The sequence below is a fragment of the Nematostella vectensis genome, chromosome 3 (assembly GCF_932526225.1).
Source record: "Nematostella vectensis chromosome 3, jaNemVect1.1, whole genome shotgun sequence".
In the NCBI taxonomy this organism is placed as follows: domain Eukaryota; kingdom Metazoa; phylum Cnidaria; class Anthozoa; order Actiniaria; family Edwardsiidae; genus Nematostella; species Nematostella vectensis.
In genome coordinates this window covers 9,980,180-9,994,460 of record NC_064036.1, presented here as the reverse complement: position 1 = coordinate 9,994,460, position 14,281 = coordinate 9,980,180, and the positions used below count along the sequence as shown (strand labels likewise).

Below are 14,281 nucleotides of genomic sequence, written 5' to 3'. Positions count from 1 at the left end.
CACCGTGCACATCAGTGTTGTATCACGTGCACAACACCACAACATGTTCCCGCTTTCAACTGGTTCCTGTATTCGCGCGTGACCTAAATTTTCACATACTTCTTTACACGCATGTTTACAGTAAGGTGTGTTTTCGCGCGTGGATGCACGACGCTCGCATGGAGAAGTATTTGGAGATGAAACAGCAGCGATTGGTGCAAAACCATTTTGACATGTGGAAAAAGAAGAGCAACTTGAAAGCCATCGCAAGCGAGCTGGTGAGACAAACTTAAACTACAAATATTTTTCCTCTAAATTGCTGATAATTGTGTTGGCGAATTTAACCAAGCGGTTTACAAAAAAAAGGATAGGGCTATCATATTTGAGACTGAAAGTTGCCCTCAATAACGAGGTTGTCTTATTGAAATTACTTTGTCACTGATCCTTTTGGTTGTACCACAGGGTGACCACCGGTTGTATCACAAATACTGGAGCAAGTGGCGCCATCAGCTAGTGCGCAAGCGCGTCTCCGAACTGATGATGAAACACGAGGAGAAGAAACTCCTTTCCGAGGTAAAAAGATAAAACTTTTACAGCAAAAAAATATGCTGCTGTGGTCTTTGTGTTGTTGTTTCCTTGTAGCTTGGGTTAACCACTTTTATACTGCTTTTTATTTACCGGTACTTCTTACTCATTGCATACTCATTGCATATTGTTCTCGGTAGGTGTTCGGTTCCTGGCTTCGTCTCACCACGATTAGGCGCCGATTACTTCACGAGTGGAACCTTGCACAGGTCGAGAAGTGGTTCCGGCTCTGGATGAAGAAATACAACGAGTCATGACTGTGATAGTTAACGAGCTTTCAGCAGTATTCTGGCGATGAGCCCAGATTTGACGCGAAGTAATTGCATGGATCACCTTGTCAAAGAAATGTTTAATTACGTCGGTAGCCAGTATTTCTACTGTCATATTGATGATATCAGAGCATGCTGTAATGTGTTATCTCATTACAATATTCCCTGAGAGAAGCTCAGGATATCTTTTGCCAAAGACCAGCGCCTATTTTTATTGAAAGATCCAGGGTTAAAGTTATTGTTTTAGTCTACTTTTTAATTTTAAAAATTCTTATAATTACGGAGATTGTAATTATCCGTGCTTAACAATAGAATAGACCTTTTAAATGTTCGAATTTTAAAATGTTCGTCGAGCTCGGGAAGTCTGCCATACTATAATTCCGGGTATGATTTCGATTATAGGCAGTTTTAAATATCCATATTATTTGTATATAGTAATTTAACGTTCATACGCGTGACGCTATCTACACAAATCTTTCGCTGATTATATTTTCTACCCAATGGAATTAAATTATATCTGACTTTTTTAACAAATGGCATTTAGTTTGCTAGTATAGGGGTACCCTTTGATAAAGGAGGGGGGTTCTAAAGTATGTTTTTACATACGCTTTCTGCCTTCCCGCCCGCTCTTACCACAGGCTTCCCGCCCGCTCTTACCACAGGTTTCCCGCCAGTTCTTACCCAAAATCACGTTCTCGTTTTAGCATGCTTGAGGACCTAGCCCTTTTATGGGGAGCCCTCTGGGTATTCAAGCATGCACTCCTCTCTAAAATCCCGTTTTTTTTACCACCAGGTTCCATAAGGTTATCATAAAGGAGTTATTGTGCCTACCAAATTGTTTGGCTCGTTCTCTACTTGGATGGGGCTGGGGTAGGGAGTATCATACAAAAATACATTTTGCTGTAAAATTCATCGTCGCACACTCAAGAATCACCTTGAAATTTCGCACCACTCTAGACCTCTACGGTTAATGATGTACTAAACGCCCCCTTTCTAAAGAACGCACCCCTAAGCTACAAGTCTATATTGAACGACCTTCTCTATTTGACTCCCCCCCCAGCTTAAACTTAAACGACATAGGAATTCCGATAATATAAATCAATTCAATTGCCTTCTTGCTTAATCTGAGCTTGGCTTCTACTGGTTGAGACTTGCTCAACGTCAAGAAACGATTGCCACGCGCTATAATTTAACTTGATCCCGACTAGAACCCTACTGCACTTGGGTTTGTTATATTATTATAGTTTGTAATAGCCGGCTCTTCGGAGATTCGGGATTCCTGTGAAAGGGGAACCACAGGCTGTTTGTAAAGAACGCCTTTATTGAATAAACGCCTCCTATCCATTTAACGCCAGCCAATTCCTCGAACCATATATTAAATTAAATAATTGCCCCGGGCGTTTATTAGATCATTAACGGTAACACCTTCAACTTTCATATTCGCTAACCCCATAATAATCTGCCGACGCCTGATAGGTGATTGTGGACAAGGGAGAGGCCGCTAAATGGCTTTATCCCCGTTTTCACGAAACTCTTCGGCAATCACTCCAAAATTTATGTACGTTTTATTTGAATATTATTTACAAAATTGGAGAATTCATTTTTTCAATATTCTAAGAACTCTCGCCGACGAGTTCAAACAGCTAAATCGCCTTCGGGTTTCCGTCCTTTGAAGCGTTTTCTTGACGGAAGCCAGAAAGCGGTTTAGCGGTCGGAAATGCTTGTAAGAGTTCGTAGAACATTGACAATTGCAATATCTCCTGTTCCTGCTTCAAACTAACAGTAGTAGATATTTGGCTATAGTCTTTCTCCTTTCAATATTCCTCAACCAGTTCTCTGAATTGGATTTGCAAGAAGAAAATAGTCCGTGGAAAGCCTTCCCTTACGGCTGAGTTTGTAGAGTAAGAGTGAATGGCTAAAATGTCAACAAAACAAATTTGTATAACTATTTACAAGTATTGAGTAATGTCAACATTAATTTGTACTGTAAAAATTTATGTAAGACAACAACAACCATTATAATCATAATTCGCAGATGCTCGTTTTAGCGTGCTGGAGACACGTTTTTGTTGGATCCGTGATCCAAAGGGAAGAATGGGCGATTATTTGAACGAAGCATTTATTGTAAATTCGGGCGACGCATTTTTAACTGGGCACTAAAACGAGCATTTTTGTATGTCCTCTTCTATGCATCGTCATATCACAATGAAAATAATAATCCATTGACGTCAACTTTTATACTGCTTATTATAAGACACTGTACCCCTCAGAGTGTTTAATACTTAGCAGTAAACATGATATTAGAACTGGAACAAGAACTGAGACAACTGAACTTTTCTGGCACTAAAACGTGCATTAAGGTGACTCAAAAATATTTCTCCGGTATAACCACAGCGACGCCATCAAACAAGTTGCATTCACACAACGTTAGAAAAATCACTTGATAAGTAATAGTCATGGAACGATAGATACGGCTCGAGAGGCAGTGAGCTTTGGACTGAAACTTGAGAAGACTGGATCCGCGCGTGAGAGAAGGAAGATGCATTGCGTAATTATCGAAGTATCTTTAGACTGAGGTCACTTCACCTCGTTAATTTACTGTTACGTTTAAGCGACAATATTGTACTTGCATAAAAACCATACTGCACAATGGGATCCAGTCTCCCTTATCGTATGAATTCAACTCATTCAGGCTGATCACAGGGTTCCCAAGAGTTCATGTATGTACTGTAAGTCGCTGTAGCATTTAGTGTCTCGAGGGCGGGTAGGTCACTGTTCTCTTCAAAGAGAATCGTACAGCAGAGTACTCGGCCGCCGCCCTGCGACCCTGACTGGAGGCGTTTGATGATGTTCTAGAAAGCTGTGACAAGGAGTTCGGCGGTGAACACTCAAGCTCCGAGTCCTGAAAAACACAGAAAAGCGTTGGTGTGATTTGGGCCATGTGAGCATCCGAAGTAAAAACCTTATCTTTTACACGTCATCTTAGACATTTCTCAAAATATATTTTCATGTCGTTTGAATTTCGCGATGTTTTAACAATAAAGCAAAAACAACAACAATGATATTAATGATGATATTAAAATCATATTAGTATAATAAAGTCACGATGAAGCAAATAATTATAAAAAATTAAATGCCTCCCATAAAAATCATATCACGCGCGATGCCGTGGCCACCAAGGCAAAGTTTCAAGAAAGTATTAGCCAACCAGCATGCAAGAACCACAGTTTGATTGACACGAGCTACATGACAAAAGGGATTCTATCGTTGTTTGATGTCCCCTCAATCATTTCGTTGGCTCGCTGGTCAGTCACACAGTACGTTTCTCGCATCCTTATTGGCTTATTTTACAAAACTGTCAAGGTGTCGACGGTAGCGTGCGTCGCATGGTAAAAGGGTTCCACTAAACAAGTGACAAATGTTCAAGATTTACCGTAGATGATTCCACCTGCTGGATGGGTTTCGGTTTTTGCTGATCCAAGAACCACGTGGGTCCACATGGCGGGCAACTGCAGACGGAAATCATTGCAGCAAGATAAAGATACTGTAACATCAGCAAAAGTGTCACAGAGATCATTGCAGTATAACAAACAATGTATAACAAACATAGGAACTTTTCAGAAGCCATTCAGCTTGTATTTCTTTACATCAAGAAGTATTTTTTACCTTAAATAAATAAAATAATGTGCGCTGGCACAACTCTCAGATGCTGTGTGTGTTACTTAGGGGGGTAAAAACTGACTACAGTCAGTGTGAGTTAACTGTATATAAAAAATAAATTTGCAAAGCTAATCACCCGCCTTTCGGCTGGATTGTGGTCGAGTCAAGGGCCTGAGGAATTTGCCTCAGGTACGAACCATAAGACACATATCTGACCATGAAACCCAGCCAGGATTTGGGCTGATTTTCCAATCAAATCGTATCCATCATAAACAAAACACACTTACGTTTTTCTATAGTTGTCAACAACTGACTGAGGAACCATGTTCATAAGGTCGAGGCTCTCTTTTATTTTCAGCAACATTTCATAGTTATCCCTTCCACGAACCTTTGGGGGAAGTAAATACTTGCATATTGAATGACATTGCAAGGCATACTCAGAGGCAACATTTTTGAGAGCGGGGCAGGGCGGTTGGGGGAAGGGCCAAAAAACTTCACTTCAAGAAACTGCAAAAAAAAAAAACTTTCAATAACAGGAAACTAACGGCCCTTTTTAATTTCATTTTAATTCCAAGGGGCACTGTATATGAATTGCCATGTCTTCATTTCGAGAATTATATTGAAAAACAAAATCAAAGCTAACTAAAGTGGTTAGGAGGGATGTTAATGGGAGTTGGGGGCTGAAACCTCCTGTGTGGATACAAGAGAAATGACTGAATGACAGAAATACTGGATTATAAGTAACATTTTACCGTAATGGTGAACTCTTCTTCGTCCTCCTTCTCTCTCTTAATCCTCTTTGAAATATGTTCCAATTCAAACCCCTTTTTTGTACACTGACGGATATCTATAGATCAGACATCGGTTTTTAGTACAGTATGCTTTCATCATTTAGGTACAGAAACCCCAGGACAGCAGTCAATAAAAATATGCTCTATGTTAAATGAGTTAAGTTAAGCTCATTTCACATAAAATAAGGTAGAGCACTCCAGGAGTACAATATATACTTAAACATGAACACAATCTATAATAGGGATAGCTTTACCCCCCTTTTTCACACGCTAGCAAACATGTTGTTAGTCAGTCACAACTAGACTTCGTCAAGCTTTGACCTTTGTAACTGCTGGAGGATAACATAGCAAAAAGTACAGCTGTACAATTGTTTGGATTGAAAAACAGATTGATTGTATGCTTATATGTACTTGTGGCATCATTCAGGTGGGTTTGCGGACAAACAACAAATTTGCAAAATCAGCCGCTTCAAAACCTATCACATCCTCCCATAATTTTTGTTTTGTTATAAGAAAAGGATAATAAATAGACTGTGTTGTGCTTGTTTTTGGCTAAATTTAGCTTTCTAGCCTCTCTCATCCATTGAGCTAAGCGCTGAGTGAAGTCAAATGATGAATAACAGCTTGCCTAAGGAGATGCTGCTTTTTGTACTGTGAAATTTGTAGCTCCATACAATGTTAGTGTTCATAAATAGTGGAAGGATAATCGAGGGAAAAATCATGAAAACAGATATGTGGCCTCAATGTGTTTTGTGCCTTAATTAGGGAAAATTAGTATGGAATAATGTAAGGGACTGATAGCAAAATAGTATCATTTCTTTATCCACATGGCAAAGGTTTTGCATGCTACAGTACTTCTGACTCTATAGTACCAGTCTTTGTTAAAGTTGGTTAAATGTATCTTATCATAACCATGCATTCATGAGTAAGCACTCCCTGTAATAAAGTGGCAGTAGCCAACATTTCTATGTAAAAACATGCTTAAGACACGTGACATAATAAAAAAGTCTGGCAAAGTGTGCCATTGAACTGCTCTATTTTTGGATTTGATATGTGCTCCATACTCTTAAAAATAACTTTCTAAATTCACATCAGTCAAAGAATGACAAATCACCTCTTTTGTCTGAGGAACTCTTGTGTGATGACTCAAGCTCCTCCTTGACTCCATTATGGCTCCCTGCAGGTGTTTCTCCTGAGGTGGATGGCTTGTTCTCATCCGGGGTAGGAGGTGGAGTGTTCAAATTTTTCATCTTATTCTTTTTTCTAGTTTCCAAAGATTCTTGGTCTGCCTTGTCACGGCCTGGGCAGGCACAAACGCGAACGTCCAGTACCTTCCTGCCATACACTACCCCGCTAAAATAAAATAAAAACACATGCAACACTTAATTTAATTTAAAGTACTAACAACATCACTGTTCTTAGCATCCACCCTTGCCTGCTTACATAAAAACCCAACCACTTAACATTTAGAGGATGGTTAAGAATTTACTTCAGTTCATTTTTATACATAAAGCAGGTAAAAGGGATAATCCTGATGATTAGGATCCTGAAACACTAATGAATTCTGAGATAAAGATGATGATGGGGTTACAAAAATACTGCCAAACCTTAATTCCAGGGTAAAGATGACAATAATGGGTCTTCTGTTAAGCCCTCCTGGGCATGAATTGAAACACATAAACTGGAACATGTCCTTAAAGTAATCCATGCCAGCTGTAGAGAAAAACATGAAAAAAAAGGCTGAAAATTCAACTGCCTTTGACTACAAAAGCATCAACGGAAACCCAGGGGTACTATATTTTCCTCCACTCACGGGAAAAAATTACCCTGGGAAACAGTAAGGAACAAACTTTGTTAAAAAGCCCTTTGTGACAAAGTGCAGTTTAGGGCTTAAACAGCTGACATCAGTCCATCAATTTTGCAACACACTGTGAGAAATCTTATGGGTGGTGTACATAGATCTGAATGCTTGGCACACTATATTTTGTTTTCTTGCCAGCTTGGCATTTTGTAGAAATTTAGGAATGACAGTGTGTGCTTTCTCTTCTCAGAAATGTGTGCTACTCCATAGAAGACAGAAATTTTTGCTGTGTTTGCGGGGAGGAGGTTGATCAATCACATCTCACCATACATGTGTTATGCTCTTGTTTGATATCTGCTTTTATGTGCAACGAACAAGGAGATCTTTATGTTGAAGTTTAGTGAAAAAAACTTTCTTTTCAGAGCTTCAGGTTAATGCTAGTTTTCTGTAAAAATCTGCAAAATCTTTATTTCATTGTCAGCGAATTTTTTTTTTCATATTTTACTTCTCAAATTCATGAAGTATTCATGCATGCATGCATTAGCCAATAAGTGGAGAGGATATGGGTCACATGCATGGGTCTTGATACCCAATGAAAACGCAGATGAACATCACTAGTGATTTGGATATGTGATCCAAACCACTAGTGATGTTCATCTGGGTTTTCATTGGATATCAAGATCCATGCATGTGACCCATATAGAACAATAACATCAATGACAACTTTTTTTATTACAATTTTAATCACACAATTGGGCAATTGTGTACTGTACATTGTCGACTTTGGGATGCTGGCTTCAATGTCTTTTCGTCCTCTATGCAATTGGGAGAAAACGGTTGGCCGCTAAACCTTCAGACATAGCTCAAGCTTCTCTCTCCGAATGAATAATCTTGAGTCGCATAACAAATAACAAAATGTACTAATTCATTTCCCTTGAGAAAAAGCAGGTTGTGATTGGACACAAACTTCTTGGCATTGTTTGGTCAATAGTTTGAAAAGCAGTTTTGTGTTCCGTTCATGCTGCCTTTTACAATTAGGGCAAAATTGCGATTACATCGTGACATTCTTTGGTGAAGCCATATAAAAAACTTGTGCTTTGTGTTTCATCAGGGATTCCAAATACCTCAACATGATAAAAGCACTTGGCCGCAGATGGCCTCATGCTTTTATCTCTCTCTGTGTTTGGAATCCCTGATGAAACACTTGCACTTGTTTTTCATATATTACATCAAGCGTTGTGTTGAGTTTCAATATTCTGTGTTGTGGTCTTACCACAGTAAAATTCCACCAAAGGAAAATTGCACACAGTAAGTGGCCTCCACTCACTGGTTTTCCACGCAGTAAAAGTGTGTGAACCCAACTCAGAACCCATGCATAATCCATGCCAAATCTACACTGGGAAATGTTAAAATACTTTCAGTCTGTACTGTAGGTCTCAAATTTTCTTTAACAAGTTCATTCATTACTGTTCCTCAGGGGATTTTTTTTTGTGATGGAGACAGTAGAGGAAAATACTCTGAGTTTCAAAGGAGGCCTAAAAATTTTCTGCAAATCTATTAGAAGAAATAAACTAAAGTTGTCTTACCATCGGGTTTGCGTGTAGGAAACATTAGCTCATGCCTCCCTGTCAAGTTACAAGTGCGATACAGAGTCTTCGTGTTTTCACATCTCAGCAGATGTTTAGGGGCAGTATGTCCTGTTAATATTGCAGAATATTCCTCAATTACTGAGAAAAACATAAATAGTGACAAAAACATATTTTGTCTTTTCAAGGTATTAAAGGCCGGTTATTCTAGAAATTCCAGAATATACTTGGCCAAAAATACTTTGATACCTACAGCCTTTTTTCTTGGTATGATCTTGAAGGTTTTGATTAAAGAAAAAAAGCAGTGTGGTTTCTCTGGTTTTAAACAAAACCAGAAAAGCAAGGCATTAAATGCATTAGCTTTCCTAAATAAAGCTTACATGACCTTTTGCTTCATGACAGCTTAATTACTTTACTTATCTTTTTGTATTTAGTGTAAATTCTTTACTGGTTATTTAGAAATATAACAATATCATCAAATATTCTAAGGGCTGCACTTAATTGAGTATAGTTTCAAGATCTCTTCCTTAAATTGTTATGCAAAATAAGTTGTATAGTTTACTAGTGCACGCACAGAAACATCCACAGTAAAAACTTACATATTTTTAACCAAAGTAAGCCAGCATGATCATAAGTGAAATTTGTGCATTCTCACCATCATCCTGTCTTGTGATGTGGTTGGCACATCGTTCAACTACTTCTCTAAAGTGCTCTGGCTGCTTGTAAACTACTACAGCACGAATGTAAAAGCCTTCAGGGGGAACTGTGGTTAAAAAGAAAAAGAAAATCTTTGAGTTATTGTTTATTGTATGCCAAGCCTTCTGAGGCTTTGCTTTATTTTTCTCAAACTCTTGATTACTTTTTAAGAAATAGCAAAAGAGTGAAGTGAAAAAAACCTTAGACCTTAAAGCTAATTTGAAATAATCAGAAAACAAACACACATTCTTGAAGCTGAAAAACAATTTACAAAATAAATCTTGGCAACACAATACTTAAATGCTGCAATCTAGAGATTATTATAAAAGGAGAAGAGGGATGTTTTGTAAGGAGCAGAAGTCTTCGCAAAATGTCTTCTTCTATTCACCTTTTGACCTGAAGACCAGCCTAACAGGGACCAGACATTTCATCCTACATAACAGCTTTTGAAGCTGATGAGAATATGTCCAAGGAGCTGATTTTGGGGTTGGTCCGTTCTCCTTATCAAACCCAACATCAAACCCATACTCTCCAGGGAAGTCTGTGTTTGCTGGCACTAGATTGGTTGTTGGGTAGTCTGGTGGAGGGGTTATTGCTGATGGGACATGGTGGTGGTATTGCTCTCTACTGCTCTCTACTGGTTCTGTATGAAAGCCATTAACCCCCTGATAATCCAAAAAATCCTGAAAACAAAATAAAACACATGTGAAGTTCTTTGTTTACTCCATATATTCTCTTGTACTGTATGCTTGAATTGTGCGCAAACAAAACTAGGGAAAAGTGCTAAAAACCAAACAAAGAATTCAGCCTTTGAAGTATGCTGCATTTCTGAACCACTCTCCTCTACTAACTGTTGGACTTACAACAGTTATTTTGAGTGGTCACAGGGGCATATCTGCCTTTGAGCCCGTTAAGCCCAGGCTTAACTAACTTTCTGGACATTTTTTTTTTTAAATCATGAAGAGTATTGTGCACTTTCCTGGCTTCCCTCCAGTCAAAACCCGACAGTGTCCTGACAGAAAGCCAGGCAACTGCACAAGGCGAAACAGGGCAATGATCTGATTTGGCTCAGAATAATATGACTAGCACTGGCTGAACAAACATTCCCAAAAGCCCAAAAGAAATCGTTGTTTTGAAAATTCGGCTTCATGATTTTGATACAACAGTAGTCTTCTTTCCGGTTTGCAGGCAGCATGTTTGTACATGGCTTCTCTTCAAATAGATCATTTCTTTTCGAGAAAGAATGAGAGCGTTTCGTCGCCCATGGAGCTTTTGCCTGAACAATCTAATGATGTAGAGAAATATTCTAGAACCGATAACAAGTATAATCTGGACTTACAAAGCCTTACAAAAGATGATTTACCAAAAGATGACGTTCGGCAGAACTATTTATAGAATGAATGGCACAATAGCCATAATTTTAAAAAAACAGCACTTAGGTTCTTGTAATGTTTTCCCAAGGTAAATGAGGTAGTGATGACCACTTTATTTCTAGTGTACAGTATATCGTAACAAAAGTTAAACCAACAATTGTTCCGTATTTTTGTTCAACATAGTCTCTTCCCTACCCCCCTACCCCCCACCCCAGATTTCAAAATTTAAGTAGCGGGCTTAACTATGAAAAATGGCCTAGATAAGCCCCTGGGTCATGTTGTGGAAACATTTGCCAATGCATTACAATTGATACATACACTTACACTGGGAATCAGAGCAACTTTTTCTATATTGATTTCCAAGTTTTCTGCAACAGCAAACATCATCATTAAAAGCATAAAAGTAAAAGACATACTGATGTTTCTCAGATTCAGACATAATGCACACCTTGCTCATTGCAGCTGGTCAAATCCACGGAATAAGGTGCTACATTATACTGATACCTACAGATATAAACAAAATTAAATATCAACATATAGCATGAGCCAACTAAAGATGGGCACAGTCAAATTAGTAGCCAACATAAGTTGATTACAATTTTTCTAAAGGGATAAAAATAAAAAGCAGGAGATTTGGTGCTTATCACAGGAGACTGGGAGAAGGTGTCCAAAATCTTGAAACTCCCACCTAATGCGGGAGTTTTGACCGGTATGATTTTGTTGGCAAAGAGAGTTGGTCAGGCTAACAGTCAGACAAGGTAGATGGATGTAGACGATGAAAACACAAACACACTTACTCCGCTCCCTCTGCCTCTGCGACGAAAGACCTCAGCACCTCGTATGTCCCTTGAGACAGAATCTGAGACTCTTGAGAAGAGCTCTGTGACATATTTTACCTGATAGGCATGAATACAGAATTTACTCACGTTACGAAAGAATCAATTATTATAAGTACACCTGGAAAGCATAACTGTAAATCAGCGACCACATTTACCTTACAAATGAAGTTATAGCTACAGCCAACGATGCTATCTACGAAAAAATACCGTATTTGATTCAATCTAAAGTGTATCATTAATGATGAAATCGATCATTATCTAGCAGTTTCCAACTTTTGATTTCGAAGTGAAGACAGACGAAAGATGATGGTCTATTATTGCCAAAAAAAACAAGTTTATCAGTTAGGATAAAATGTTATAGGAGTCCAAGATCAAAACAACTTTAAAATCATAAAGATGCAAAGGCAGGGCAATGAATAGATCTTAATGTATAGTTATAGTTGCAATACTCAAGAAGCAATCTTTCAGTTGAATCGCATTAATTTTTGTGCATTTGGTTTTCTAAACATACTTGAAATTTGTCGAATATTCGTACTGACAACACATCATAGGTAGCTGGATAGTAAAACTGAAACATTAAAAGATAATCTATAAACTTACAGTTCCAATTAAAGTATGTTTTTAAGTGGTAAAGGCGGAAATCCAGCAATCACCATTTGCCCACGCGAGACGTTCCAAAACACTAAACCAAAATACCGATCGGAATGAGCAAGCGGAAATTAACCAATCAGAATCCTCGGTATAAAAGCTCGCGTCGATAGCTGTTTGAAAGTGGCCAATCAGTAGAAGCGTTTTAACCCTACATAGCCTGACATTTTGTAGCACGTGGAACATGCAGCGTTTCAGGTCAACACACTGGTTTTCGCGGCAAGTTCGTGCGTAAAGCAAGCAGCTAAACTGGCAATTTCTTCCGGCTTAAGTTAATAAATTTTGTCATATTCATCGCTACCGTCTTGAAAAAGCTCGATGTTTCTAGCTTTTTTGTTTCGTGTGTTTTTTTGCTCGCAGCCATGTTGTTGATCAAAAGCGCACAGCTGAAAACGGGAAATCAAACTAACGTAAAAAAATAAAGAGTTATAACCAGCTTAGATGCATCATAAGGAAAAGCTACTATAACAACGTGCTTAACATACCTTGTGTTGCGTGCGGATTTCTCGGCAAGGACACACGATGCTGATACGTCGCCGAACGTCTGATCGAGCCAGCTCATTTACATAGACGACCCTATTGTATTGGGCGGGCAAGGCCGTTCTTGCCCAGCGAAGATGAATGAATGCGTACCGCCGCCGGTCTGGCGTTTATCAAAACACTTGTTGCTCGAGATCATATCTTGTTCTATCGAAGACATAACATAAACAGAGCTTGTTGTACGAAAAGACAATCCAAACCAAATATCTATTTCACTAAATGTGTGTGGCCTTGATTGGCAGTGACCCTTAGCCGGGTCTGGCGGGATTCCTGTGGAAGGTAGAATGTCAACACTTCCAACACTTTTGAAGAAAAAAGGATAGCTTATTAAAAGACGTGGGCAGACGTTCGTCTGAGCTCGTCTCCTGATAACATCTGGTCTACTAATGACACATCTCCATACTGTAAAGCATCATAGATTAACTTTAAAAAAGTATCTTTGAATCTTTAACCTGAATAGTGAATTCCCCTATTAACTTACATAGCCGTAGCAGGCCTCGAATTATGGGGGGTGGGGGTGGGGGTGGGGGTGGGGCGATACAGCAGAAACATTATGAAAACATTAGGGGGCACAACCTACAGCCACAACGCCGCCCTCGACCCAGTGCAACGCGTTCTATCACAACAGGACTCCCATAGCTTAAAAGAACGAACATTCGACCCTGATTTACTAAATACTGTAGCCTGCGCAGGCAAAAAAATATATTTGTCGCGGGTATTCCGGAATAAATTTCTACAAAGCACACAAGGTCTAGAAGGCAAGTGACTCCAGTTCGCTTTCGAGTGATTTGCTCAACCATCTTAAAGCCGCATTATCACCAGTTCACTTCCGGAGGTCCGACGGAAACCTCAACCGTTAAAAGACAAAAGAATCTATAAAAATCCAAGATATTAAACAGGCCATCCGCTCTAAATTATCATTCAGATCTTCAAAGAAACTTCCAATAAACACACTGCTTTCGATATTTTGAAATATTTTTCGCATTTTCCGTTAAAAATCATCGGATATTTTTACGTGGTCGACCGGAAGTAAACTGGTGATAATGCGGCTTTAATGTCAAAGACCATCGCAAAAACGATATAAACAGGGCACTGTTTATATCGAGCCACAGAGCCACTGGAGGGAGATCGCACGCCCACTTGTTCCCACTGAAGAACCACTAGAGTTCCTAGCGGTTTCTGACAGTCTGAAGAACGCGTTTACAATAATAGCGTCATCCCCTGGCTTCTATTGGCTATCGAAGCTAAAAAGCTTACGATCGAACACCGAAGTGTAAAGAGTTACACATATCTTAAGCCAAGAATAAACCCGACCTGCTTCCCTTGATGGCATGTGGAAATGTCATCGAGTTGGTGGGACGCATTTTTGATGCACAATGCTGCCTTGTCAATAGTTTTAAAGCCTGGATTTTTGAACCATTTTTAACTTTTAGAACTTATATGATATCATTTCCATTGTTATAATTTGTAAATATATTTATTATTATTGTTTTCTAACATATTTTGTAAACATA

The 14,281-nt window shown here is 38.9% G+C and overlaps 2 protein-coding genes across 6 annotated transcripts in view; one reads left to right on the top strand and one right to left on the bottom strand.

Annotated features, from left to right (window-relative positions):
* Positions 1-1,363, top strand: part of LOC5513274 — a 30,260-nt gene extending 28,897 nt beyond the window's left edge. Inside the window, exons 44-46 of the mRNA XM_048724830.1 lie at positions 122-257; positions 442-552; positions 705-1,363. Of these exons, the coding sequence (XP_048580787.1) occupies positions 122-257; positions 442-552; positions 705-821 (364 nt within the window). The 3' untranslated portion in view covers positions 822-1,363. The remainder of the gene's footprint in view (positions 1-121; positions 258-441; positions 553-704) is intronic.
* Positions 1,364-2,382: 1,019 nt separating this feature from the next.
* LOC5513273 (cellular tumor antigen p53) lies at positions 2,383-12,826 on the bottom strand. 5 transcript variants are annotated; one of them, XM_032382720.2, is made up of 14 exons: positions 12,713-12,826; positions 11,735-11,772; positions 11,538-11,636; positions 11,189-11,244; positions 11,059-11,108; positions 9,756-10,050; positions 9,327-9,434; positions 8,672-8,782; positions 6,892-6,997; positions 6,399-6,637; positions 5,246-5,340; positions 4,781-4,881; positions 4,267-4,342; positions 2,383-3,735 (listed from the first exon to the last, which is right to left on the bottom strand). In XM_032382720.2, exons 3-14 carry the CDS (start codon positions 11,627-11,629, stop codon positions 3,580-3,582), a joined length of 1,485 nt encoding a protein of 494 aa, XP_032238611.1. In that variant the 5' UTR covers positions 11,630-11,636; positions 11,735-11,772; positions 12,713-12,826; the 3' UTR covers positions 2,383-3,579. The 5 variants fall into 5 exon arrangements, with proteins under 5 accessions (XP_032238611.1, XP_032238615.1, XP_032238610.1 ...); XM_032382724.2 differs by having other exon boundaries at positions 11,065-11,108; XM_032382719.2 differs by lacking the exon at positions 12,713-12,826 and adding an exon at positions 12,180-12,651.
* Positions 12,827-14,281: the final 1,455 nt, after the last annotated feature.

Bases quoted from the DNA above. Each gene is read 5' to 3' on its own strand.
- LOC5513273 (XM_032382720.2), bottom strand. From the start codon at position 11,629: ATGTCACAGAGCTCTTCTCAAGAGTCTCAGATTCTGTCTCAAGGGACA. The intron at 11,245-11,537 runs GTAAGTGTGTTT...TTATATCTGTAG, and splicing joins GCAGAGGCAGAGGGAGCGGA to GTATCAGTATAATGTAGCAC. The intron at 4,343-4,780 runs GTAAGTGTGTTT...TTCCGTCTGCAG, and splicing joins GTTGACAACTATAGAAAAAC to TTGCCCGCCATGTGGACCCA.